We start from the raw sequence: 22,408 nt of genomic DNA, 5'->3' as shown, positions 1-22,408 counted from the left end.
AGAGAAACATTGACTAGCTGCCTCTTGCACACCCCCTACTGGGGATGTGCCCGCAACCAAGGTACATGCCCTTGACCGGAATCGAACCTGGGACCCTTCAGTCCTCAGGCCAAGGCTCTATCCACTGAGCCAAACCGATTTCGGCTTGCCTGCCCTTTCATTCATCCTTAAGAATTGAATACATATTTATTCTGCATAACAAGGCAATTAGTTAATAATTAAAATTCAAAAGAAAGAATTATATCGTAGTTCTTTTTACTAAGGAGCACAGGATCAAACCTTTTAAATGAAGCTCAAACCTTTGAAGCACTTCCATAGTACAGAGGAAAACACAGTGTCCTAGAGAAGTACAGATGTTAAGTCCTGGAACCCAGAGAGAAGGACACATTCCTGTCAGTTGGAAGTATTAAAGAAATCTCAGAGAGGAAAAGAGACATGAGTCAACCTTGAAGATGGTCTGTTTGGAAGAAGAAAAGCATGAAGGGACTCTTTTGATAGCGGAAGATCCAAGATTGCTATAGTTTGTTTGGGAAAGGCCAAGTCTATTGGAGTGTAGGAGGGTAGATTGCTGAGGCCAAATTAAGAAGCCACTTGCTTGAGATTTAATGTGAAAAGCACTGAAGGAGCCGGGACCGGTTTGGCTCAATGGATAGAGCGTCGGCTTGGGGACTGAAGGGACCCAGGTTCGATTCTGGTCAAGGGCATGTACCTTGGTTGCAGACATATCCCCAGTAGGGGGTGTGCAAGAGGCAGCTGATCGATGATTCTCTCTCATCGATGTTTCTAACTCTCTATCTCTCTCCCTTCCTCTCTAAATCAATAAAAAATATATTTAAAAAAAAAAAGAAAAGCACTGAAGGAGAGCCTTGTAACCTATATCTTGAGTTAGAAACCAATGAAAATGAAGTGGGCTTGACTGTGCTTCCTTAAACAATTTCTTAGTAAATTCATTTTTTATCACAATATTGATTATTTGTGGATCAACAATCATAGAACTTAGTCGATAACATATTAATTTTTTTTACTTTCTTGATTTAAAAATTAAAACATACCAAAATAACAGGTATTTTTTTTATTACTTTTATCATCTTTAAAGGTATCATTATGATTGGTGAGTTATTTAAATTTTGTCATTTTAGTGAATGGACAAATAAAAGATGGAATATAAATTTTTCAAAAATTTGACGTTTGATATTTTTTTAAAATTTTGTAGATGGAAAAAGTGGAAGCAGATCTAACTAGATCCAAGTCTCTTCGTGAGAAACAATCAAAGGAGTTTTTATGGCAGATGGAGGATGTCAAGCAAAGATATGAACAGCAGGTAGGTCCTTCATTTTGATGATGCCATTTATTTCTTAATACATGAATAAACTCTTTCAAATACCTCTTTATATCACAAAATCGCTCTACATGAAAATATTACTAGAACATTATATATGAAATATTTAAAATATTTGTTTCAATGAAACCCAGAAACATCTTCAGCCTTGGTGTTAATAAAAATTCAAAATAGAATTGACAATGTACCATCAAAAGTTGGCAAAAATTTAGAAAAACTGGTCTTTTCATAAATTGCTAGTGGTGTTATAAGTTATGCAGCCTTTTGGAAGGATTTTGGTTGTACCCTCCAAGAATTATAAAAGATGTTTACACCTTCTGGCATAACTGCTAACAGTCAGTAGAACCTTCCTTATCTGGGCCAGGTACTCTTTCTACATGCTCTATGACCTGAGCCCTTCCCATCCGCACAGTAGTCTGTGGAGCAGGTGCCACTATCTATCGTCCCCATATTCTAGTTGTAGAAACTGGCGCATATCCGGTTAGTAACCAGCCCAGGGTCCCGCACAATAAATAGATGACGGAATCCGAACCTGAATCTGAACCAGGCTCTTTGTCTTCACTCATGGCATCTAGGAAGCAGAGCCTGAGCCTGTGTGTAGATGGACTGTAAGGAGTATTTCTAGCGATTCTTTTCTAAGAATCACTCAAGTGGAGTTATTTGACCCATGAGCAAGTACGTTTCCCCACCTGAGTATGGAAGTAGCAGTCAGAGTGTTGTGGAGGGGTGTGCACATTGAAGGGGGTGTCCTATACCAAAGTCAACAACGTTCACATTCTGGGCCTTTGCCTGAGCAGACCTCAGCCCCTGTGCATGTCTGACAGAGGTAGACATCGCTGATCTGATCCCGCCACCGACTTCCTACTTCCAATCCATTCCAGGTGCACTGTCTTATCTCCTGGTTTCCCACGACCTTCGCAGCTGCCGGTCAAGTGCACGTATGACCACTTTTCTGTTATCTAGTCTTCCTTTTCTCTAAAATGGGAAAATCTAAGTGGCCAAATCTTAAATGGTTATAGCGTTTCCCACTGCAAGGATATTGAGATACCGATCCCCAAGGCTTCTCTACGGGCGGCTGGTCCCTGGGGCAGTGAGCAGTGCCAGGGATGGGAAGCTGCATTCCTTTCCTGGAGGGTGGCATTCACAGGATTATTTGTGGGAAAGCACATAGTTTTATTATTGAGGTAACATTCTTTTGAAAACAAACATAGACTTTCCTGTTTTGTAAAATGCAAAGTTCTCATGAATTTTTCAGATAAAATAGGGCATTTCAAAGAAACTTCCAGCTTGCCCTCAGATCCCCCAAGGGGGTACCATTCATTTTCACTGCTGCGAGGGGTGCTTTGGTGGAAAAGTTTTAGAAGCTCTCATCCGGTTTTATCCTCACATTTTATGAGGAAATTGACATCCAGATAAAATGAATGACTTGTGCCTTCTGGGCCTAAGTTTCTTTATTCAGTTTTAATTTTTGTGCCCCTTCCCTATAGAAAACATCATGCCAGGAACTATAATGAAGTGAAAAAAAGCAAAGTGGTATTTAAAAATATTTTAGTCAAAATGCAGGCATGAAATGTGCAGATGTGTAGAGAAAAACATCAAACACATGGGATAAACACTCACACAAATATCCTGTAAAGCCCAAGCTTTCATCAAGATTTCCTGTTTCTTTCCTGTATAACCCGTTGGAACAAAAAGACAATTCTGATTGTCTTTTCACAAACCTCATTCACTTTGGAGACAAACAACAAAGCAGGCATGCTGGGATTTCCTGAACCATGAAGTGTTTTTTTTTGTGGTTTTTTTTTCTTTTTTCTGTTTTTTGTTTTTTGGCAATTCCATCATTTTTTAATCTTAGATTTTATATATTCTTTTTTTTTTCACTATAGAGCCTTTAAAAGGAAATGTAGTTCAACAGATAAACAAGTGGTGAAATTCTACAGAATGAATAAATGTTTATTGTTGATTATGAAAAACACTGAAGGGCCAACCCCTTACACATTACCATAGGTAAAATAAATTAAAATTAAAATTTACAGATAAGACACATTTTTACCAAAAATGTTGAACTCTAAGAGGGTATATTCTTAGTTAATAAATTTTCTCAATTTGAGTGGCATGAGTGGACCATCACTAAACTGAGAGGAAAAAGCTTCTTGCCTTCTGGTGTGGCTCAGTGGTTGAATGTCGACCTATGATTCAGGAGGTTATGGGTGGATTCCTGGTCAGGGCACATGCCTGGGTTGTGAAGGGTGTGCAGGAGGCAGATGATCAATGATTCTCTCTCACCGTTGATGTTTCTATCTCTCTCTCCCTCTCCCTTCCTCTCTGAAATCAATAAAAATATATTATTAGAAAAACGAAAAACTTCTTGAAGCATTTGACTAACTGAATCCTTCCTGGGTGTTTACTTGAAATCTGGCAGATAAAAACACCGAAAATAAGCACATTTTTTAAAACAGTTTTAAAAGCTCAGGATAAGTATCGTCACTTAGGTGCCGGGGAAGTGTTTTTGCAGTGTTAAATGGGGAAAGGAAGAAGGGCACTTGCTTTTAGCACAGCCATCATTTCTCAGCTCTCCTCTATGCTCACTGTAGTGCTCCCCGCCTTCAGCCCTCAGTGCATCCTGAGCTTCCGGGCTTCAGCAGGGCTGGCCCTGGCTGGTGATGGTTGACTAGAAAGGAAAAGGAAAGAAGCAGTATATGCTGGCAGGCCCTGGTACCATCTCATAGCAGTTTGCACAGCAATATTGAACTTTTAAATGAAGAGAGCTCGCCTGACTAAAGTGAACTGTTGACTGACAGGTTGCATGCATGGCTTTTTGTATTGCAGCAAATATCTGACTCTAGAGCCACTGGCCACCCACAGATGATAAATTCTATTTCTACTCTTGACACACTGCCAACTTTTTACTTTTTGTGTGTGTGTGTGCCTGTTTCTATGAAGAAGTTGTTCTGAGCATCAGACTATACTGTGGTATTTTCTGTGCTAAGTTGTACTTTTCCTCTGACCCAAGGTCTCAAAACAGATTGCCCCTAAGTTTATCTTTAATAGAGTCCTTATCTCTCATGAAATATAATGTCCAATAGCACATTTTACATCATATAATTGCAATAAAAGATGATGCCAACATATAAGGCCACAAAATAGGTAGTGAAATGCTGCTAACTTTGCAGTGGACTCTGTCCCATTGGAGCTAAATTTCTGGAGCTCTGGAAAATTTGGTAACTTATTTTGACATTTCGAAAGTGCTGTTTTGCAAATACATATGAGAAACTGCTCAGAGACATGACCTGATGATCTAAGTTATATTCTTACCTGGAAAAACAGGGCGGGCAGGACGCATTTGTATGAGTTTGGATCTTAATGAACTATGTAAAAGTAGTACTAAATTTCACAAGAAGCAAAATTTGTTCACAGGAAGCCCTTGAATGGGAGGTGGGATGATGTGGAAGTATTACCCAGCAAACCCTATAGAAAAGCTCTTATCTTTCAGTGCCAGCACTTTAAAGCAAAGTGCCCTTTATTAGCCTGATGTATGTATTCACAATATTGAGCGGACCTTCATCTCTTCTTTAAGTATGAAACATGTTTACAATAGTTTGTGATTTCACTAGGAAGTGATCTTCTCTACTGTTACAGTCATATTGATCCAAAGTGGAGATGCCAGAACTGCCTTGTCATAGTATTGAGGAAGAGCTCAAAATTCTCATGAAAATGAGAATATTAGAATGATTTTGTTACTTGGACTAGGAGGGCCTAGACAATCCTTCCTTCACGAAGGTGCTGAGGAATGTACTCATCGTGGGGACACCAGTATCATTGAATATCTGTGTGCCAGATTCCTCTGTGTACGAGGACCACGTCCCTTGGTGAAGATATTCCCCCAAAGGGAGCTGTTGCCATTTGACATGGTAACCTCATACAATAAAGAAAGCAAAACTTAGACCAAAAAAAATCGCATAGAGCATCACTTCAGAAATTTCTGTAAGGGGTAGATAAACAAAAGGATAATTGTTTAAAAAACAGGAGCATGCTGTATTAGCCACTTATTAAAATATTTCTATGTGAAAGTTTAAGAAACAAGGGGAGTTGAAGGAATTTTTGAAATGTAAAAAATGTTTCTTTATCATATGAGAAATTATTTCATAGAACATTAAGAAATAAAGATTAAAAATACATTGAGATTATTCATTTTCATATTTTATGGTTCAATTTTAAGAGCATTAATTCACTCTATACTATCTATAATAATAAAAGCACAATAGGCTAATTAGACCGAACATCCTTCCGTCCTTCTGTACGAAGCCGGAGCTGCAAAGGAAGCCCAGATCCTGGATGCCAGAGGGAAGCTGGTGCCAGCAGCCCGGGGAAGGAAGACCTACTGTTGCACAAATTTAATACAAAGGGCTCTAGAGGCAGTTTTTAAATTTAAATCAATTCTATATCCACCACCAAGACTTTTAGCACAGCTTCTTTCATATCTGAGTCCTTTATTTTGCCTCACCTGTTAACTAATAAGATATTATCATTAAGTAGAGGTTTTTTTTTTTCAAAAGGGCATATAATTGTTGTATTCACTGTATTTTTATGTATGCTTGAGAATCATTATATTTTTGAAGGATAGCTTGGCTGGGAATAAAATTCTCTGGTCATCTTTCTTTCCATAAAGCTTTGTACACATTGCTCCATTGTCTTGTGGCAACTAATTATTCTTAATACAGATACTTTACTTACCTCCTGGTTGCCTGAATTTCCTTGTGTGTGTGTGTGTTTTTATTTTTTTATTTTTTATTTTTAGTAGTAGTTTGGGTTTTATAGACTGAATTTTACATGCTTGAGTTAGTTATAGTATTCTCTATCCATTCTTTTTCCTGGTATACCAGTACATTGTACTTCTTTGGTACACACATTCATTTCTTCATTTATTTTAGAGGAATTTTCTGATATCAGATCTTTCTATACATGGATTTTTTTTTTTTTAATTTTTTTCTCTATATCTTCCCTCTGTCTCCTTCATGGGCCTTTACTATGATTAGCTCAAGTCTTTGTTCTTTGTCAGTGATTAGATTTTCAGCCATGTTTATTCAGCTCTAGAGGCCCGGTACATGAAATTCATGAACAGTTTGGTCCCTAGACCTGGCTGGTGATCAGGGCCAATTGAAATCTTCTGGCTACCGGCCGGGGCCTTCCTTCCATGGCTGCTGGCTGTAGGTTGGGGCCTTCCTTTGTTCTGCGCTGCCCCTGGTGGTCAGTGTACATCATAGTGAGCGATCATACTGCTGGTCTCCCAGTTGAACTTCCAAGGGGACACTTTGCATATTAGCCTTTTATATATGTAGATATTGTTGTTTTTACTTTAGAATTAATTTTGTGATGGAGTTATTTTAGTCCTTAGTTTGTTGTTTTATCTTTTTATCTTAGAGTTCTCTTTCATTGTACTCATGTTCTTAGTAAGTTATCCTATTACTCTAATTGTTTCTGATGTTTAAAGTATGTTTTTCTCCCTTCCACCTTCTTTCTTTCCTCTTTTTAGCTCAGTTCATTCCCCCCCCCCCCTAATATTATATAATAAATTTATAGTTGTTTAGACACTTTTTTCCTTCATCTTGCTTGAGTTTAATATGGATAGCTCTATCCAAATCTACTCCTTGTTCTGGTATAATGTGCATGAATTCTTTTTGATTCCTTTTCTGTTTTTATTTTCAGTCGCAGTTTGAGGCCATAGGTATTTTGTAGCATTTACTTTTCTATAATTTGAGATTATGATAAGGATAGAGGAGGAGAACTTAGTTGGAGCTTTGAGCAACTTTTGTTAGAGAAAATTATATCTGTTCTTTTAACATTTTATTAATGTCCTACACCAGGTTTTGTGCTCTGTATTAGGGATATTTTTCTTTTCTTATGGGAGCTTTGAAACAAGGGATTCTATCAGGAAGAAAAAGCCCCAGTTTTTCACTTCCCCAGTTTTATTAATTTCTTTCCATCAACCATTTCTATCCCATGCAATTACCCTCCTATTCTCCACCAGGGCACATACATGGGTATTATTTTGCAACAGGGAAAGGAAATGATTGATGTTTAGTATATTTCTCTCCAAAACGGGGGTATTAAAGAATATTCCCCAGAACTATTTCAGATTAGCAGCTCTACCTCTGGGGGATGGAGACAAAATGGCAGATCTCACCAAACCATGTTAGAACCTTCTCTTTCCTTTTTTAACCCATACGTTCTGAAATTTATGGCCAAGGTGATATTCGTGTTATTCCTCTTTCCTTGTTTGACTGCTGTCAGTGAGTGTTCTCTTGTGTGTGTGTGTTTTTAAACACTTTTTTTCTTTTTACAATTTTTAGCTTCCTCTCTATCTGTACCCAGGAATTCCAATGCCAGGCATGTTCGCTATGAGGCATAGGTTACCTTGGACTACAGTTATTCCCTTACTGCTAATACCTGTTCAGCAGCAGCTGAGTGACAGCTGTCAGTGTTATAGGGAAGATTCCTGATTAAGGTTATTGTTGTAGCCCTGCCGGTGTTGTTCAGGAGTTGAGCATCGACTTAGGAACCAGGAGGTCATGGTTTGATTCTCGGTGAGGATATATGACTCGGTTGCGGGCTTGATCTCCTGTGTGAGGCATGCAGGAGACAGCCAATCAGTGATTCTTTGTCATCATTGATGTTTCTGTCTCTTTTTTCTTCTCCCTTCCTCTTTGAAATCAATTTTAAAAAATGTTTAAAGCCTTTATACCAAGGATTGTAGAATATAGATTTCATCATTTAGTTACATTTGAGGTTATTTTAGGTAGTATTTTGCACCATAATCTCTCCTTTTTTATGTGTTAGGTGCATTCTGGAACTTCAGTAATTTGTTTCTGGTTTTAGAATCTCTGATATTGAGGTGTATTATTGGGATGTGTTGGTCTATGTGTTGTGTACTGAGAATTAATGACTTATTTTATCCCCTTTGTCTTTTTCTTTATACGATTATTAAAAGGCATTCAGGCGGTATTTGCTAATGCTAATTTATGGTAAAACAGCTACCAGGACTTGAAATATATATTCCAAGCCCCCCAGAAACTTGGATATCTAGCAGTTCTCACTTGGTCTTTCTCAGGCCTGGAATGTGCTCCTGCCGTTGGCTCTTCTGTGAAGCCTTCGTTGGAGAGGGAACATCATCATCATCAGACTTCAGAATGATTTAGTCTGAGATAGAGAGCTGTGCATACAGGGATTTCAGAATTCCAACACTTTACTCATGAACCTCGCTCTCAGAGTATGTGATAGGTTCCATAGTAGATGAAGCAGGACCCTTATCCATTTTTTAGTTTGACTTACAAAAAGGGCAATTACATTTTGTCAACCTAGTAGTTTCTAGATGATAAAGCCAATTTCTCACCCAAACCTCAACCACCACACCATCAAGTTAAAGTAACTCAAGGGACTGCCAGATGCTACCAGATACTTGCAAGTGAGGGCTAATCACTGTCCTTGTCCCTGGAAGACATGCCAGTCTGTTTTAGTACCTGTAGAGTGTGCACTACATGTATACACCTGGCACACAGCTCAGTGCTTTGGATTAGGGAACTTGAATTTTTTCCTCCTGTATTACATGGATATCTGTAGCCAGCATTAATTAGGCAGTTTCCTTGGTGATGGTGCATCTTCTTCCCCTGTAGTATATATTATAGATTTTGGACCACCTTGACTTAGAGACCACATTGACCACTCAACATTCATTCTTGTGGATGCTGTGTACTTTTACATCCTCTACATTTTCCGTATTTACCATCTCCTGGTCACCACTAACACCATTAGAAATTATTACCTAATAATTTCTAATGGAGTTAGACCAAGGTAAGGAGGATATGCTACTTTCTGTTTACCCTTGAGATGTGCCCATAAGTAAAGGACCAAACTAGAAAATCCAAGAATTCTTTTACCATTTTCTTATCTGAAAGGGGCTAGGAACAAGTAAAATCTTGGATTTAAACATAGATCCACCTTCATCATGGCATTTGTGGTTATAAATCTATCATCAAAATGTTTCCAGAACATTTGGGTTTTTCTCTTGGACTCTACTAGATATCAGAAGACACACCTGCCAGAGGATGCTGACAGTGAAGAAACCTAGGCTAAGATCAGAAAGGGTTCGTGACATCTAGAAGGTGGCCAAGCAATGTTAGATCAAGCAGGCAAGCCTAAGCACTTCACTTTAAAAGACTCCAGCAACTTTGAGATTTATTAATTAATTAGCATCACTGAGCAACATATCATAAAAATAACAAATAATTTATGAACATTTATGTTTAAATTTGAAATCCCATTATCTATTTCATTTGCTCCTGATTTTTTAGAATGAATAAACTCAAATTTGAATATGGCCAGGGTCATTGATCAGTCTATCGGAAAGAACTCTAAATAACTTAGAAAGTCACTCTGAAAATGCATTCTTCCCAGAGACTAGAGCAAAGTGGCACCATTACTAACGACCTCACAGTGACTTCTGGTCATGTGCCTTTTCTTAGGGAAAAAAACCTGTAATTCTTCTGCCTTAATTATTTTCCCTAGAGTATTGTAAAATGTTTTGCTATCAATTTTAAATCACACCCATTCTCCCGTTTTTCTGAGGCTTTTGAGATCTCAGTGGAACTTTCCATCTCCTTCTATTTCCTTTAAGTGTATTATATATTTATTGTAAATGATTTTCAGTAAAATTTATAATTTTGATATAATGATGCTTGATAACATAATGTTGAGTAAAAATAATGTTCAAGAACTAGAAATATCCTAACTCAATAATTCATACACTTGGCTGCCTGAAAAAAAAAGTACAGTAGTATAAATACCATTTTAAATTCTCTGTTTTGTTGTGATTAACATTGTAGTTGTATGAACCATAGGATAAAACATGTCAATTTATTTCATTTATTTTTTTAATAGATTTTTATTAATTTCAGAAAGGCAGGGATAGGGAAATAGAAACATCAGTGATGAGAGAGAATCATTGATTGGCTGCCTCCTGCACACTCCACACTGAGGATCGAGTCTGCAACCTGAGCATGTACCCTTGACTGGAATCAAACCTGGGACCCTTCAGTCTGCAAATCGACACTATCTCCATTGAGTAAAACCAGCTAGGGCTCAATTTATTTTAAATAATCAAAGAAACATTTCTATACTACTTGATAATAATGAATTAAAAATTATATATTTTTCCATGACTATTGCCAGAAGTAGAATAATATTGAAGATTCCTACATATAAAATAAACATAAATTCACTAGAATGCATCTTTATTCTCAGGTACAAAATAAAAATTTTTATATTATTTTGTACATTGTTTTGTTCTGATAAGTGTATATATTTAGGAATTTGAATACTGTTCTTTCTTCTAAATAGCATAATAAATGTATGAGTGACCAGAAAATTATGGTTGATTTTTTTAGTTCTCTAAGAAAAATCATTATCAGAAAAAAACTTGAAAACTGATGTTTAAATTAAAAACAATTTAATTTGTGTTTTGAGTCTTAATTTGCAAGTAGAGAATGAGAATTTTAAATCTTAAAGGAAAATGACTTCTGAAATTGAGTGCAGCATGCGTGCCTGGAGAAATGAATGCTATAGCTTTAAGATATGGTAGTCTGGTGATTCATTGCACAAAACAAGATCGGTTTGGAGCAGGCTCCTACTGTTAGCTTTTTTGAAGATGGATTCTCACGCCGAAAATAAGACAACATATTCTAGATAACAGCAGTTTTTTCCACTGAAATCCACCAAAACTGAAGAAAAATCCAAGTGACTGTTCTTAGCAGCTGTGTGGCCTGGAGTTCACTGGGGAAGCTGGCTTCCTGCAGTCCCCTATTCATCACCTGCTTCAAAGACAGCCTGGCTGGCTATAGTTTGCAGGCCAGGTAGGGTGCCATTGTGCACAGTCTGGGAGGATTAGTATCAAAGCTGCGGCAACCAGGCCCTTGGTCTCCGGCTGCCATTCAGTCTTGCAGGGAGAGGCTCAGACTGGCCAAGGTCACAGTCTCCAGTGTGGAGTGGACTGGGAAAGGATCCTGAGAATAGAATGCTTTTTATGAAATCATGGCGCAAGCTTGCAGCACAGCAGGTGCCCTTCTGGAACACATAACATCTGTTTATGTTGGTATACCGTAGCTGACAATGAGATAATAGAGCTTTGAAATTTATCATTTTATTTTTTAAAAGACAACTGTATATACAATAATCCAGATGCGTATTTAGCTCCGATCTTTTATTTAAAAATCATAAAGAAAACGGACTGATTTAATTGCTGCTCATACGCTTATAAATTTAAGCAAAAAGCAAAGCATACGGACTATTAACCATTTATAACCATTGCTGATCAGTAATACCGAATTCATGGGGAGGAAATACCTAGCATTCAACATAATTTTTTTTTCAATGTTCAGGCATTTGTGTCAACAGATTGCTGAAGGATTTACTGAATATGCCCAACTGTCTTGAATATTAGGAGATCTGGGTAAACCCTTCCCTCTCCTTCACCCCCCCCCCCCCCCCCAAATAAGAGTTTTCAAGGGTGAGGTAATAATGACGCAAAAATAAAATTCTGAACTTGGTCAAATTAGGGAAAAATTAAGCTGTCCATGAGTTGTCATGACGACAAGGATGTTCTGTTGATGAACTGTCCTCCTCATTGTCCAATCAGATAGTAGAGCTGAAGCTGGAGCATGAACAGGAGAAGACGCACCTATTACAGCAGCATAACGCAGAGAAGGATAGCCTAGTCCGAGACCATGAACGGGACATTGAAAACCTGGAAAAACAGCTTCGCGCTGTCAATATGGAGCACGAAAATCAAATTCAAGAGTTCAAGAAACGAGATTCACAGGTAATTACCAATAATATTTGATAAAACGGGCATCTTTTTAAAAAGTCTTTAGCGTTTCATGTTTTCTTATTATTCTTGACGCACGCTGTGTGATCATTTGCAAAACTGACATATAAATGTGATTTTTTTTGTTTGTTTTCTTTCCTCCATCCCCTCTTCCCCCTTGTTTTAAGGATGAATAAGGCTTTAACTATAGAAACCACAGGTAGCCAGATTAAAAATCCCATGGTGTGCTATAACTTGGCCCCTTTTTTATAATCTTGTCTCAGTTCCTTTCATGATGGATTTTTTTTAAAGGTATCTGCCCCTTACCCCTCCCCTCAGCCTTAGCAAATCCCTATGAAATATATCAGCCTCACTCCTTGCTTTTTGTTTTAATCTCTGTAGGTAATCAAGCAGCTGTTTTAATATTTGCTTTTGCTTCCTAGTGTTGCTTTTTTCCCCCCATTAGACTCTATTTGATTAGATCAGTCAGATGGTAATTGATAAAAATGACTCCAGCGAAAGGCTATTTCCCATCAGGTCTGTTGCTTTTTCCTTCATGCACATACACATGCCTCCTAGCCTCCATCTCTGTCGTCCCTGTTGGAAGCCATTTGGCAGAATAACCCCCAGCTGTGGTAGCATTTGACTCTTCAAACTTATGGATGAAATGTGCACTGTCAGCATGAAAAATTATCTTTATAAATTTCAGATGAAAAAAAATCTTACTGAGCGTGTATCTTTGTAGTGCAGTGCATTCCATAGTACACAGGGTGGGGCAAAAGTAGATTTACAGTAGTTTGTATGGGAAATAATGCAATAATTAATAAATAATAATATAAGAATAAACTGTGTTTTACATGCTCATAATTGTAAACCGACTTCTGCCCCACCCTGTATATAATCAAAGGCCGTTAGTGTATCCTCTTGAGGAGATTACTGTGAAATTTTATTGAAGAAAAAATGAAGATCAATTGATCACAATAAAGAGATAATTTTCTTTTCTAATACAACCATATAATATACTAAGCTGAAATAGCTCTTTTCTCATTAAAAACTAACCATATTATCCATACCACACATAAGCTTTTTCCTAGTTAGTCTTCCTCCCCAAATAACATAATTTTTGAACAATGAAGTAAACCTTTCATTTGTTTTAATATGTGTTTAAACAAATTTATAATTATCTAAACATGAAAATCTGACTGATTAAACATGTTAATTTCTTGAATGGAGTGTGGGAGGCAGTAAAGCAAAGAATGAGAGTTATTGGTTATTTTTCATTTGACCTTGAATCTTTTACTTTCGGATAATGACTGGGCAATATAGATATACTCAGCAGAGGCTTTTTTGTGTGTCAATAGTCTACATTTACAGGAAAATTATTGTCAACTTGTTTTATGCAATTTGCTGACTAAGTATGTAGCCATTTTAGCAGCCAGAGTATCAGAATAGTCGGGCAGTTCCTAGAAAATCAATAGGTATTATATTTCTGCCACCAGCCAATTACAGCTTTTATAAAACCTACGCTATTTTTATTGTTAGCCATACAATTTATTAAGAATATTTTCAAAATTCATTTCTCCTTCAAGGTGATGCTAAGTCTACCATTGTCTTCTGTGTTGTTAGAGTTGTGAGTCAGTATGGTGCCTGTGTGCCAAGTAAAATTGAATAATTGATACAATAAAGTCCATTAATTTATATCACTTACTACTATTTTAGTGGTGTTTTAGAAAGCCAACACAGGTGGCAGCCAAATTTAGAGGAAATCTTTGTGACTTTGGCATATGTCGTATCTGCCATGTATAGGGTGCGGTCCATCCATTGGTAACAAAAGGGAAATTTTAGAATTGTCCCGTATAATTAAGGGACAGTATAATAAGGGGGACAGTATAATAAGATTATTAATTGAATTTCTCCTCATTGAAATATTAAGTATGAGGACCATGTGACTTCTTCAAATGCTATATTATAAATAGGATTATATTCCTCATATTTTGCGTCTTTTTTGAAACAATTGGAATTGCTGTCCTGGGAATGCTGGAAAGCAGTGGTGAAATGAGCTAAATGTCTTCTTGATCAAAATGAAAAGGATTACTATATAAGTTACATATTTAGTTAATTTTAGGGAATATGGTTTTTAAAAACTTTATCAATGTTATATTTTTTAAAAATCTTATATATGCCCAAATGATACTTTGCAATTATTTTTGGTTATTTTTTGAGGTTATTGTTGTAAAGTTTCCTTCAGATAAGTCCTAAATTTCCCAAATATATCATGTCAGGATTGTGCTCTAAATAATCTCATGTATAATGCCTTTTCAGTCCTGAATTCCATTTCTAGATCTCAAAAAAGACAAAGTGGGCATGTATTTTTTAAAATAGATCTTTTCTCAAGTCACTATTTAGTGGTTTGATACAGAACAAACACAGATGTCTTAAATATTGGATTGTCTGATTTTTAATTTTAGTTCCAGAGAGATTTGATTTTCAGTTCATGTTTGGCTGTTTCCGTTAACAATGGAGGCCATTTTGTAGAAAGGACTAGTTGAAATACTGAACCACAGAGGACCAGTGGAATAGCTACTGAATACTATGGCTTTGTTTGCTGCTTTTCTTCCATCAGATTCTTGAGTACATACAGTATGTGAAAAATTGTATACTCAATATATGGTATATTTTTGGCCTTTCTAAAGGTTTGATATATTGATAATAAAATTATTATTATAAAGTATAATTACTTACCATAAGGTAAATAATATATATCAAATAGGAAGTACTTTTTGGTGAATATGCTATATATAGGTTGGTTGTTATTCAAGTAATTTCTGTTATAAAGGAATGATAAGATATAATAATGCAACCAAGGGCAGTTAGCCATTCCCTTCATTTTTTTGTGCAGTTAGCTAATTCTATGCATATATTATATTTCTGTCATATACCTTGATTTTCACTGCTGTGGTTTGCTAAAATGCACATTAAATTTACCACCCTCACACAAGATGCTTAGTCTGGTATCTACTTAAAATCATAATATTTAAGAAAAAGCATCTAGATCAGTAGATAGCAACACAGAAATTCACAACCTCAGTTTCTCCTTTGTCAGATCCCTCTTTTTGAAATCATTTTGAAGAAGGATTGGATTGATTCAATCATGTTTTTAATACAAAGAAAACTTATTTTTTTATTATTATGATTCTTCTAGGAAAACTTCTAACATGATAGTTCTGCATGTAATTCTTGCTTTGCTACTGAACTGCAATGTAGTAAAAGAATTTCTACAATTTATCCCTTTGAATTAGAATAAAAACAGGACATAGGTTCCTTGATCCCTTCATTGTTCTTTTAGGACCCTGAACCAGTTAGAGAATTCTTGATCTTTATGTTTGTTGCTGAAGTGTCTGAGACTATTACAGAGAACCTTTGTGATCTGCCCCAGAGGTGGTGCCACCATCTTAGGACAGCTGTCTGTGAGGTACAGACAAATGGAGGAGTCAGGGGACCACAGCTGCCACTGTGAACCACCATCAGTATAATGCAGATGAGATACAACAGACTGGAAGGTTATAGTGGCATCTGAAAATAGAGATTTTGTATCTAGTAAAAGGGGTCTTGCCAGACATTGGCATCTCAGTGCCTTTGTGGATTCCCTAAATTGAGAATTATGATTCTAAGAGGAACAACTTTTACATAATAAGTGGACAGATCACCTTGAATTTGCCATATTGATTCACAGTAAGTGGCTGCACCTATTACTGATTCTAAAATGTGGGGTTTTCAGAAATGCTTTTCTTTCTCCCTTCTGTTTACCAAAAACTTTTCAAAAAAAGTGAAACAATTTTAATTTTTAAAATTATATCTCAATAATATTATTTCACACGAATTTGTTAATCTGGATACAGGACCAAAGTCTCCATTAATAAACTGAATGTGGGTGGATTTAACAAGATCGATGTTCTGAACACTGGGCTTTGGGAGGAAGCATTTTTCTATTGAAAATACTTGATTTTAATTTCTTTATATGCTAGCTATTTTCAAAATATATTTGAGAGGCAGCATTTTATGATAAATACATGCATAGACAGGTAAAATATAATTGAAAATAACTAAGCAATAAATGATATTAACCATATCAGAAAATCCATACTTTAAAAAAATGCTTCAGTTAAGTACATATTTGAGCTCTGAGCTTGACTAGAAGCCATAGCAAAAAGGGAAACGTGATGAATTGTGTGATTCTAATTATCTAATGAAACAAAATCATACCAGTTCATGTTTTTCTTTTCCTAGCTCTCAATTTAGAGAGAAATTTTTGATATGGGACTTAAAGGACACAGACTAATATAACTGATTATGTTCTCTATGAGTTTTAAAACATTTGGAAATAAAATCTTGTGGGAAAACCTTAGGTTCTTTAATTACTTTCACAAAATATAATTAGTAGGTTTTATTTTTATATGCCAAACTTTTAATTTATTGAGCACTCAGTTATTCTCGACATCAAACAACAGCCACTTTGAAAGATCCAATTTTGTAGGTACTTAAATCAAAAGAAAGCGTATTTTAAGTCACAAGCCTAGCAAACTCTAGCATTATTTTTATATTACTTCTAGAAACTCTTGAGGAAGGAAAAACTCTGAAAATGGCTAAACTTGGAAATGGTTTTAAAGTTAATGCCCTGATGTTAATTTCCAAGTGTGTTAGTACTCTCTCTCTCTTTTACCTCTGATTCTCTTGTCTTCTGGATTAATACTATGGAAAACTATATGAAATAATAAAATCAAGTGGTAATTTGATCCAAGAGAGTAGAATATTTGTACCAGTACTGAAATGATTCACATCCTACCTACATAACCAAAATAGTATTTCATCATCAATATTTATTCACTAATAGCATTTATATGGTTTTGAGGTAGTAAATATTTTTATTTCTTTGGATCAAACTGGACTGATTGCTTGGATAAAGCAAACTACCGTATGTAAACTATATACCACTCCCCAATTCCCTCCCCCTCATGTAATGAAGCTGTTGCTGTTAGCATAGCTCTTCTTTGTGTTGCCTGCTTCTCCCTACCGACACCACAGTCACATCAGGGTGGTTGCCTGGTCTTCCAGCTGTGTACACACCATGCTTTGATACTCATCCCCTGGCACCCTGCATTATTTGTCTTAGAGGGAAGAGGAGTGGAATTAAGTGGGTTTTAAGTATTAAGTGGGTGTTTTCCGCAATGTACATTTATTTTTATTTTTAATTGAATGTATTAGGGTGATATTGGTTAATAAAACCATACAGATTTCAAGTGCACAGTTCTGTAATACATCATCTATACACTGCATCATGTGCTTACCACCCAAAGTCTACTCTCCTTCCGTCGCCATTTATCCCCGCCCCTGCCCTTTTCTACCCCCCACTCTTCGATTCCCTCTGGTAATCACCGCCATACTGCTGTCTGTGCCTCTGGGTTTGTTTGTTAATCCCTTCACCTTTTTCTTCTGTTTAATGACAGACATTAGAAGAGTTGGTGGGAAAATGTTTTGAACAATTCACTTTATTATTTCACAAATAATGGACTTGTGGTAAAACCACACATTACAATTTTTAATTTATTTTCTTTAGATGAAGTTTCATAGCATCCTCGGAATGCATAATATTAAGAGAGCCTAAGAACTTTCTGTGTACATTTAATATATAGAGGTTTTCCTGACTAAGCCACTTTTAAAAGCCTGTGGGGAAATATTGTTTTTCTGACATCAAAAGCATAGGGATATGAAATTTTCCAAATAGGACCAAAGTCCTTCTCCTATTTAGACATGGATGAGAAGATCTCATTTTATTAGTAGTGATGTGTCTAATATTACATATAAATTCAATAGTATATATTCATATATTATTATGTGTATTACTATGTATAAGAATACTATTTCTTAGCTACATAATTAGCAGAAAATATAGGAAGATGCCCTTTCAGGTAAAGTTTACATTTTTTGTAGGCCACCAGTTTTCTTTTTCCATTATAATTCTATAATTATTGCTATCTTATAAACACAAGATTAGCATATATACCTATAATAAAACTATTTTAAATAATTCAACTTGGTCCTCATTGTGGAGAAAATTATATTAAGTTTAAAAAGCAAAACACACACAAAAACAGGCTGAGCTCAAGAAACTGATTTCTCTACGAATGATCCATTTGCAGAAGTATTATATAGTGTATCTTTAGTCCTGTGCATATTTTTCAAATGTGGCAGTTACCATGGAAACCACATTCTATGGCATGTGGTCCACTTTCAGATAAAGAATATTCTTTTTAAAGGCAAACCTTCCAAATAACACATAAAGTATTCCCTTTGAATTAGCAACCTCATGTCAATTAATAATGCTTGCTTTCAAAATCTATCTTTTGTTCTCATTCTACTTAATAAGTTTCTCAGAAATATTAATATTGTTCTTGAAGGAGAAATAATTCAATGTTGGAGATATTGAAAATAGGGGATATAATGTGATAACTGCAGTGGTGAAAATTGGGGAGACTGCAGGGGAATGCCAACCTTTGTGCACAATATGTTCTGCCAGACAAAGAGCTTCTAGCTGTATCTAGTGTCTAAGCATCCAGCATTAGTATAGTCAGATTAAATAATCTAAAGAGATGAGCACATCCAATTATTTTCACTTTACAGATAAAGGACCTGTGGTTCAAGGACATTCTCTTGCCCAAGGTCACAGAACTAGCAAGACAGGGTGGCATAATCTTAATGCAGTATTCTTTATCTCACAGCCTCTCTCAAGAAAGACTAGATTTTTCAGAGACTCAGACATGGCAAAAAGGAATAATATTCTAAGTGCAATTCTTCCTAGCATGGAGGCAGACACTGGTGCTCTTTGTTCCCCATACTGAGATTCCCATCGCAATTTGCTTTGCTTTTGGTGATTTGCCATCTTTGGTGTTGCTGCAAAGTCATAATTGAATCATGCTGCTTGCATTCCAGTTTTAGTAAGCAGTACCTTCTAGAACCACATTGAATTTTTACGATTATGTATTTACAGCAGCAACAACAAATATTTAATATGCTTCCTGTGTGCCATGTTCTCTGATATAATAGGTTCATTACATTGCATCATCCCATTCAATCTTACCAGAACTCTATCAGGGTTGTATTTCCCATGGAAACTCTGTTTTGACCATCTTACTTGGGTCAGAAGATGACCACATGTATTTCCAGTTTATCGGGGGAAAAAATCAGAAAACATAAGTAAATTGCCCAGGGTTATATAACTAGTAATTAATGAAGCTGAGATTCAAGGCAAAGGCCCAGGCTCCATAAGCCTGCCTAAGTATTTGTTGTCTCTGAATTTCATTTATTCTTGAAAAATGCCATTACTTTTTCAATTTTGGGTTGTTAGTACATTGCTAGATTTATAATACTGATACCCATAACTCAGACCATATAAATCCAAATCAAGTTGCCACCAATAGTTTGAATCTTTCTCCAAAGCCATGAGCCAGGGCAAATTAAACTCTGAAGAGTTATGTATTTCTTAAAATTTTATTTGGGGTAGAATTCTTTCCCACAGATTTCAGAACTAATAGAATGGAAAAACGAATGTTTTTGAAATGGATTTGCTTTATGTTTTTACATTATCCTATGCTAGAGGGCTGGTGCACAGATTCATGCACCAGTGGGGTGCCTCAGCCTGTTCTGTGGACATCCCCCAAAGGGGCCTATATTGCGAGAGGGCGCAGGCCAGGCTCTGAGGGACCCCTCCAGTACACGGTCAGGGTCAGGAAGGAACCTTGGGAGGGTTTCAGGGCATGTCTGGTCCATCTTGCCCAATCCCGATCAACCAGACCCCAGCAGCAAGCTAACCTATCGGTCGGAGCATTTTCCCCCTAGTGGTCAGTGCACGTCATAGCGACTGGTCGAACAGTGGAACAAAGGGTTGGACAAAAGCATAAGTTGGTAAGTGACTGACCATTCACTGTTTGACCAGTCGAGGGACCCCACTGGTGCACAAATCTGTGCACTGTGCTTCTAGTTACTAAAATAAGAAGGTATGTCTTGAATAAGACTGATAAGCTTTTATGTCAATGAGGGTCTACCATACTTACTAGTCTCTATAAAAATTGCATAGGAATTTGCATTTAGTACTGGTGAATAAGGTTTGTTGTGAATGGTTTTTATAGTGAAGGTCTGTTAGAGGCACATATTAATTTGGAATATTACATATGATCCATTCATTTTATGGAATGAATCTTTAAGTCTCAAAGACCTCAATGTCAGTATTTTCCCCCTAAAGAAGCCCATGTATTTTGTTTCATTGCATGACAGCAGCTAGTCAAAAACCTTTCTGAAGTGAGGTCAAGTAAGCTCAAGCATAGAGACTTTCTTGGTAAAAATACAAGGAACAATTAGAAAATCTGTTTCTTTTAGAATCCTCAAAAACAAGTTAATGTTGATGTAATTTTGGCTTAATTCTAGAGTTATTTTAGTCAAAATGAAAAGTTTTCAGATTAATTCATTTTTTATATAAAATACCCCAGAGATAAATCTTTATTCCACAGGCTGAATGTCAGTCCCATTGACATGAGGAAGAATCCCGTCAGTTATTTTTAGCGTATCCCTCTTGCTTCTCCTCTTCACCCTGGACTCAGTGTAATTACTAAAAACGTTGGCAGAAATTACTTTTAAGGAAATATTGGGTGAATAGCTCTCTTTCCTTGATGTCTTCGAAAAGTCGTCTTTGGCTTTCTGACTTAGCCAGTTCTCTAAGGGACATCTCTGATGTCTTTATTTGTATATTCGAGGTGATTTTTTGTGACAGAGAGGTTGAAGCCCAAATGCAGGAAATGATTGGCCAAATGATGATATCATCCCATGTTCAAAGGGCTGGCAAATTGAAGCTTATTACACTGTCATTCTGTCTTCCATTCAGAACTAATTGGAATCATGCCTGGTTGCATGAAACTAAAGATATTAACACCTGAATGTTTTTTGTGGAAAAAAAAAATGACAGGGATTGATGTCAGGGAGACCTTGAACTCCTGTTTGAGGAAGAGAGCGAGGCATTACATGAAAATAATAGTCTGCATTACATGAAAATAATAGTTCGTTTTCAAACTACTTAACATTTGTGTGCAGAAAACATTTGAAAAATATTGTCATCAGGAGGAAATCTTTCAATAATAAAGATTGGCCTAAGTTGATACCTAATGCATTGAAATTGGTAGATTAATGTGAAACTTGAGATAATGTTTTTCAGTTGAAACAAATATTAAAATTCAATGAAAATTCTTTTTCTTCACTTGTTTGAACAATTATCTTAAATTACTATCTGACTTCTCTAGTACTTTTGAGTATTTGTATACTGGGAGGTTGAGGAGAGATTACAAGAAATCAGAAATAAACAATGCACAATTAGACTTGCAGGGTTTGAGAATGTACAGTATTTTTCTAGCTCATTTTGATTTGTTTTGTTGAGATGTGAAATCAAGATCTGAACTTAGTAGTTATATTTGAAAGTGAGTTAATGAATTAATTACTTAGAGAAAGTTGTTGACTGAGGTATGTGGCATGGATCTGGGCTCTCTTTCCTTATTGGTGGGGGCCTTTGCAATGCAGCATTAGTCTTGGGTGTTTGCGTGTGTGCATGTGTGGGTCTTATCGCTCTGTGGTCCAGAGGAGCTTTCCGTAAACATGGGACCAACAGTCAAACCAGGCCTAGCATCTCAAAACAAGGGAATTTTCCAGTGGAAGTACTTGAAAGTGCAGGTCTTTAAAAAGGTTAAAATTAAACTAGTGATTCATTCATCTTAAGTTTGCTCTTTAAGTCAGTATTTATTAATGAAACAAACCCCAGATCCCTAAGGTCAAGTGGAACCTTATTTATTTTGTTATTTGCAAAGATGTCACTTAATGTACAAAATGCATGTGTTCACCAAATGTTTTCTGAAAACATTTTTTTTTTTTTTGTAATGTAAATGCTATCCTCACTTGTTGGGCAAATTTTATAATGGCTCCAGATAAAGTAATGTTGGCATGCGCCACGAGAGAAGTAGAGTGTGAGGGTTTGAAAACTTTTTGTTCTTCAATTATTCAAAAATGACTGCCAGAGCTGTCGTAGACGAAAGCCATAAGTTAGGGAGGTACAGTGTGTTCTGCTCACTGTGGAAGTCTAGCCTGAGAAATGCAGATGTGCAGATGCTGGTCAGATTCTG

General features: G+C 36.4%; 1 protein-coding gene across 4 annotated transcripts in view; it reads left to right on the top strand.

Annotated features, from left to right (window-relative positions):
- CEP112 (centrosomal protein 112) overlaps nt 1-22,408 on the top strand; it is a 267,970-nt gene that overhangs the window by 99,844 nt on the left and 145,718 nt on the right. For all 4 annotated transcript variants that reach the window (XM_036451304.2, XM_045586287.1, XM_045586288.1 and 1 more), the window contains 2 exons: nt 1,214-1,321; nt 12,027-12,209. In XM_036451304.2, coding sequence (XP_036307197.1) covers nt 1,214-1,321; nt 12,027-12,209 — 291 coding nt within the window. The remainder of the gene's footprint in view (nt 1-1,213; nt 1,322-12,026; nt 12,210-22,408) is intronic.

The sequence above is a fragment of the Pipistrellus kuhlii genome, unplaced genomic scaffold (genome assembly GCF_014108245.1).
Source record: "Pipistrellus kuhlii isolate mPipKuh1 unplaced genomic scaffold, mPipKuh1.p scaffold_m20_p_22, whole genome shotgun sequence".
In the NCBI taxonomy this organism is placed as follows: Eukaryota; Metazoa; Chordata; class Mammalia; order Chiroptera; family Vespertilionidae; genus Pipistrellus; species Pipistrellus kuhlii.
Note: the sequence above shows the minus strand (reverse complement) of the source record. Positions and strands in the feature narration are given on the sequence as shown.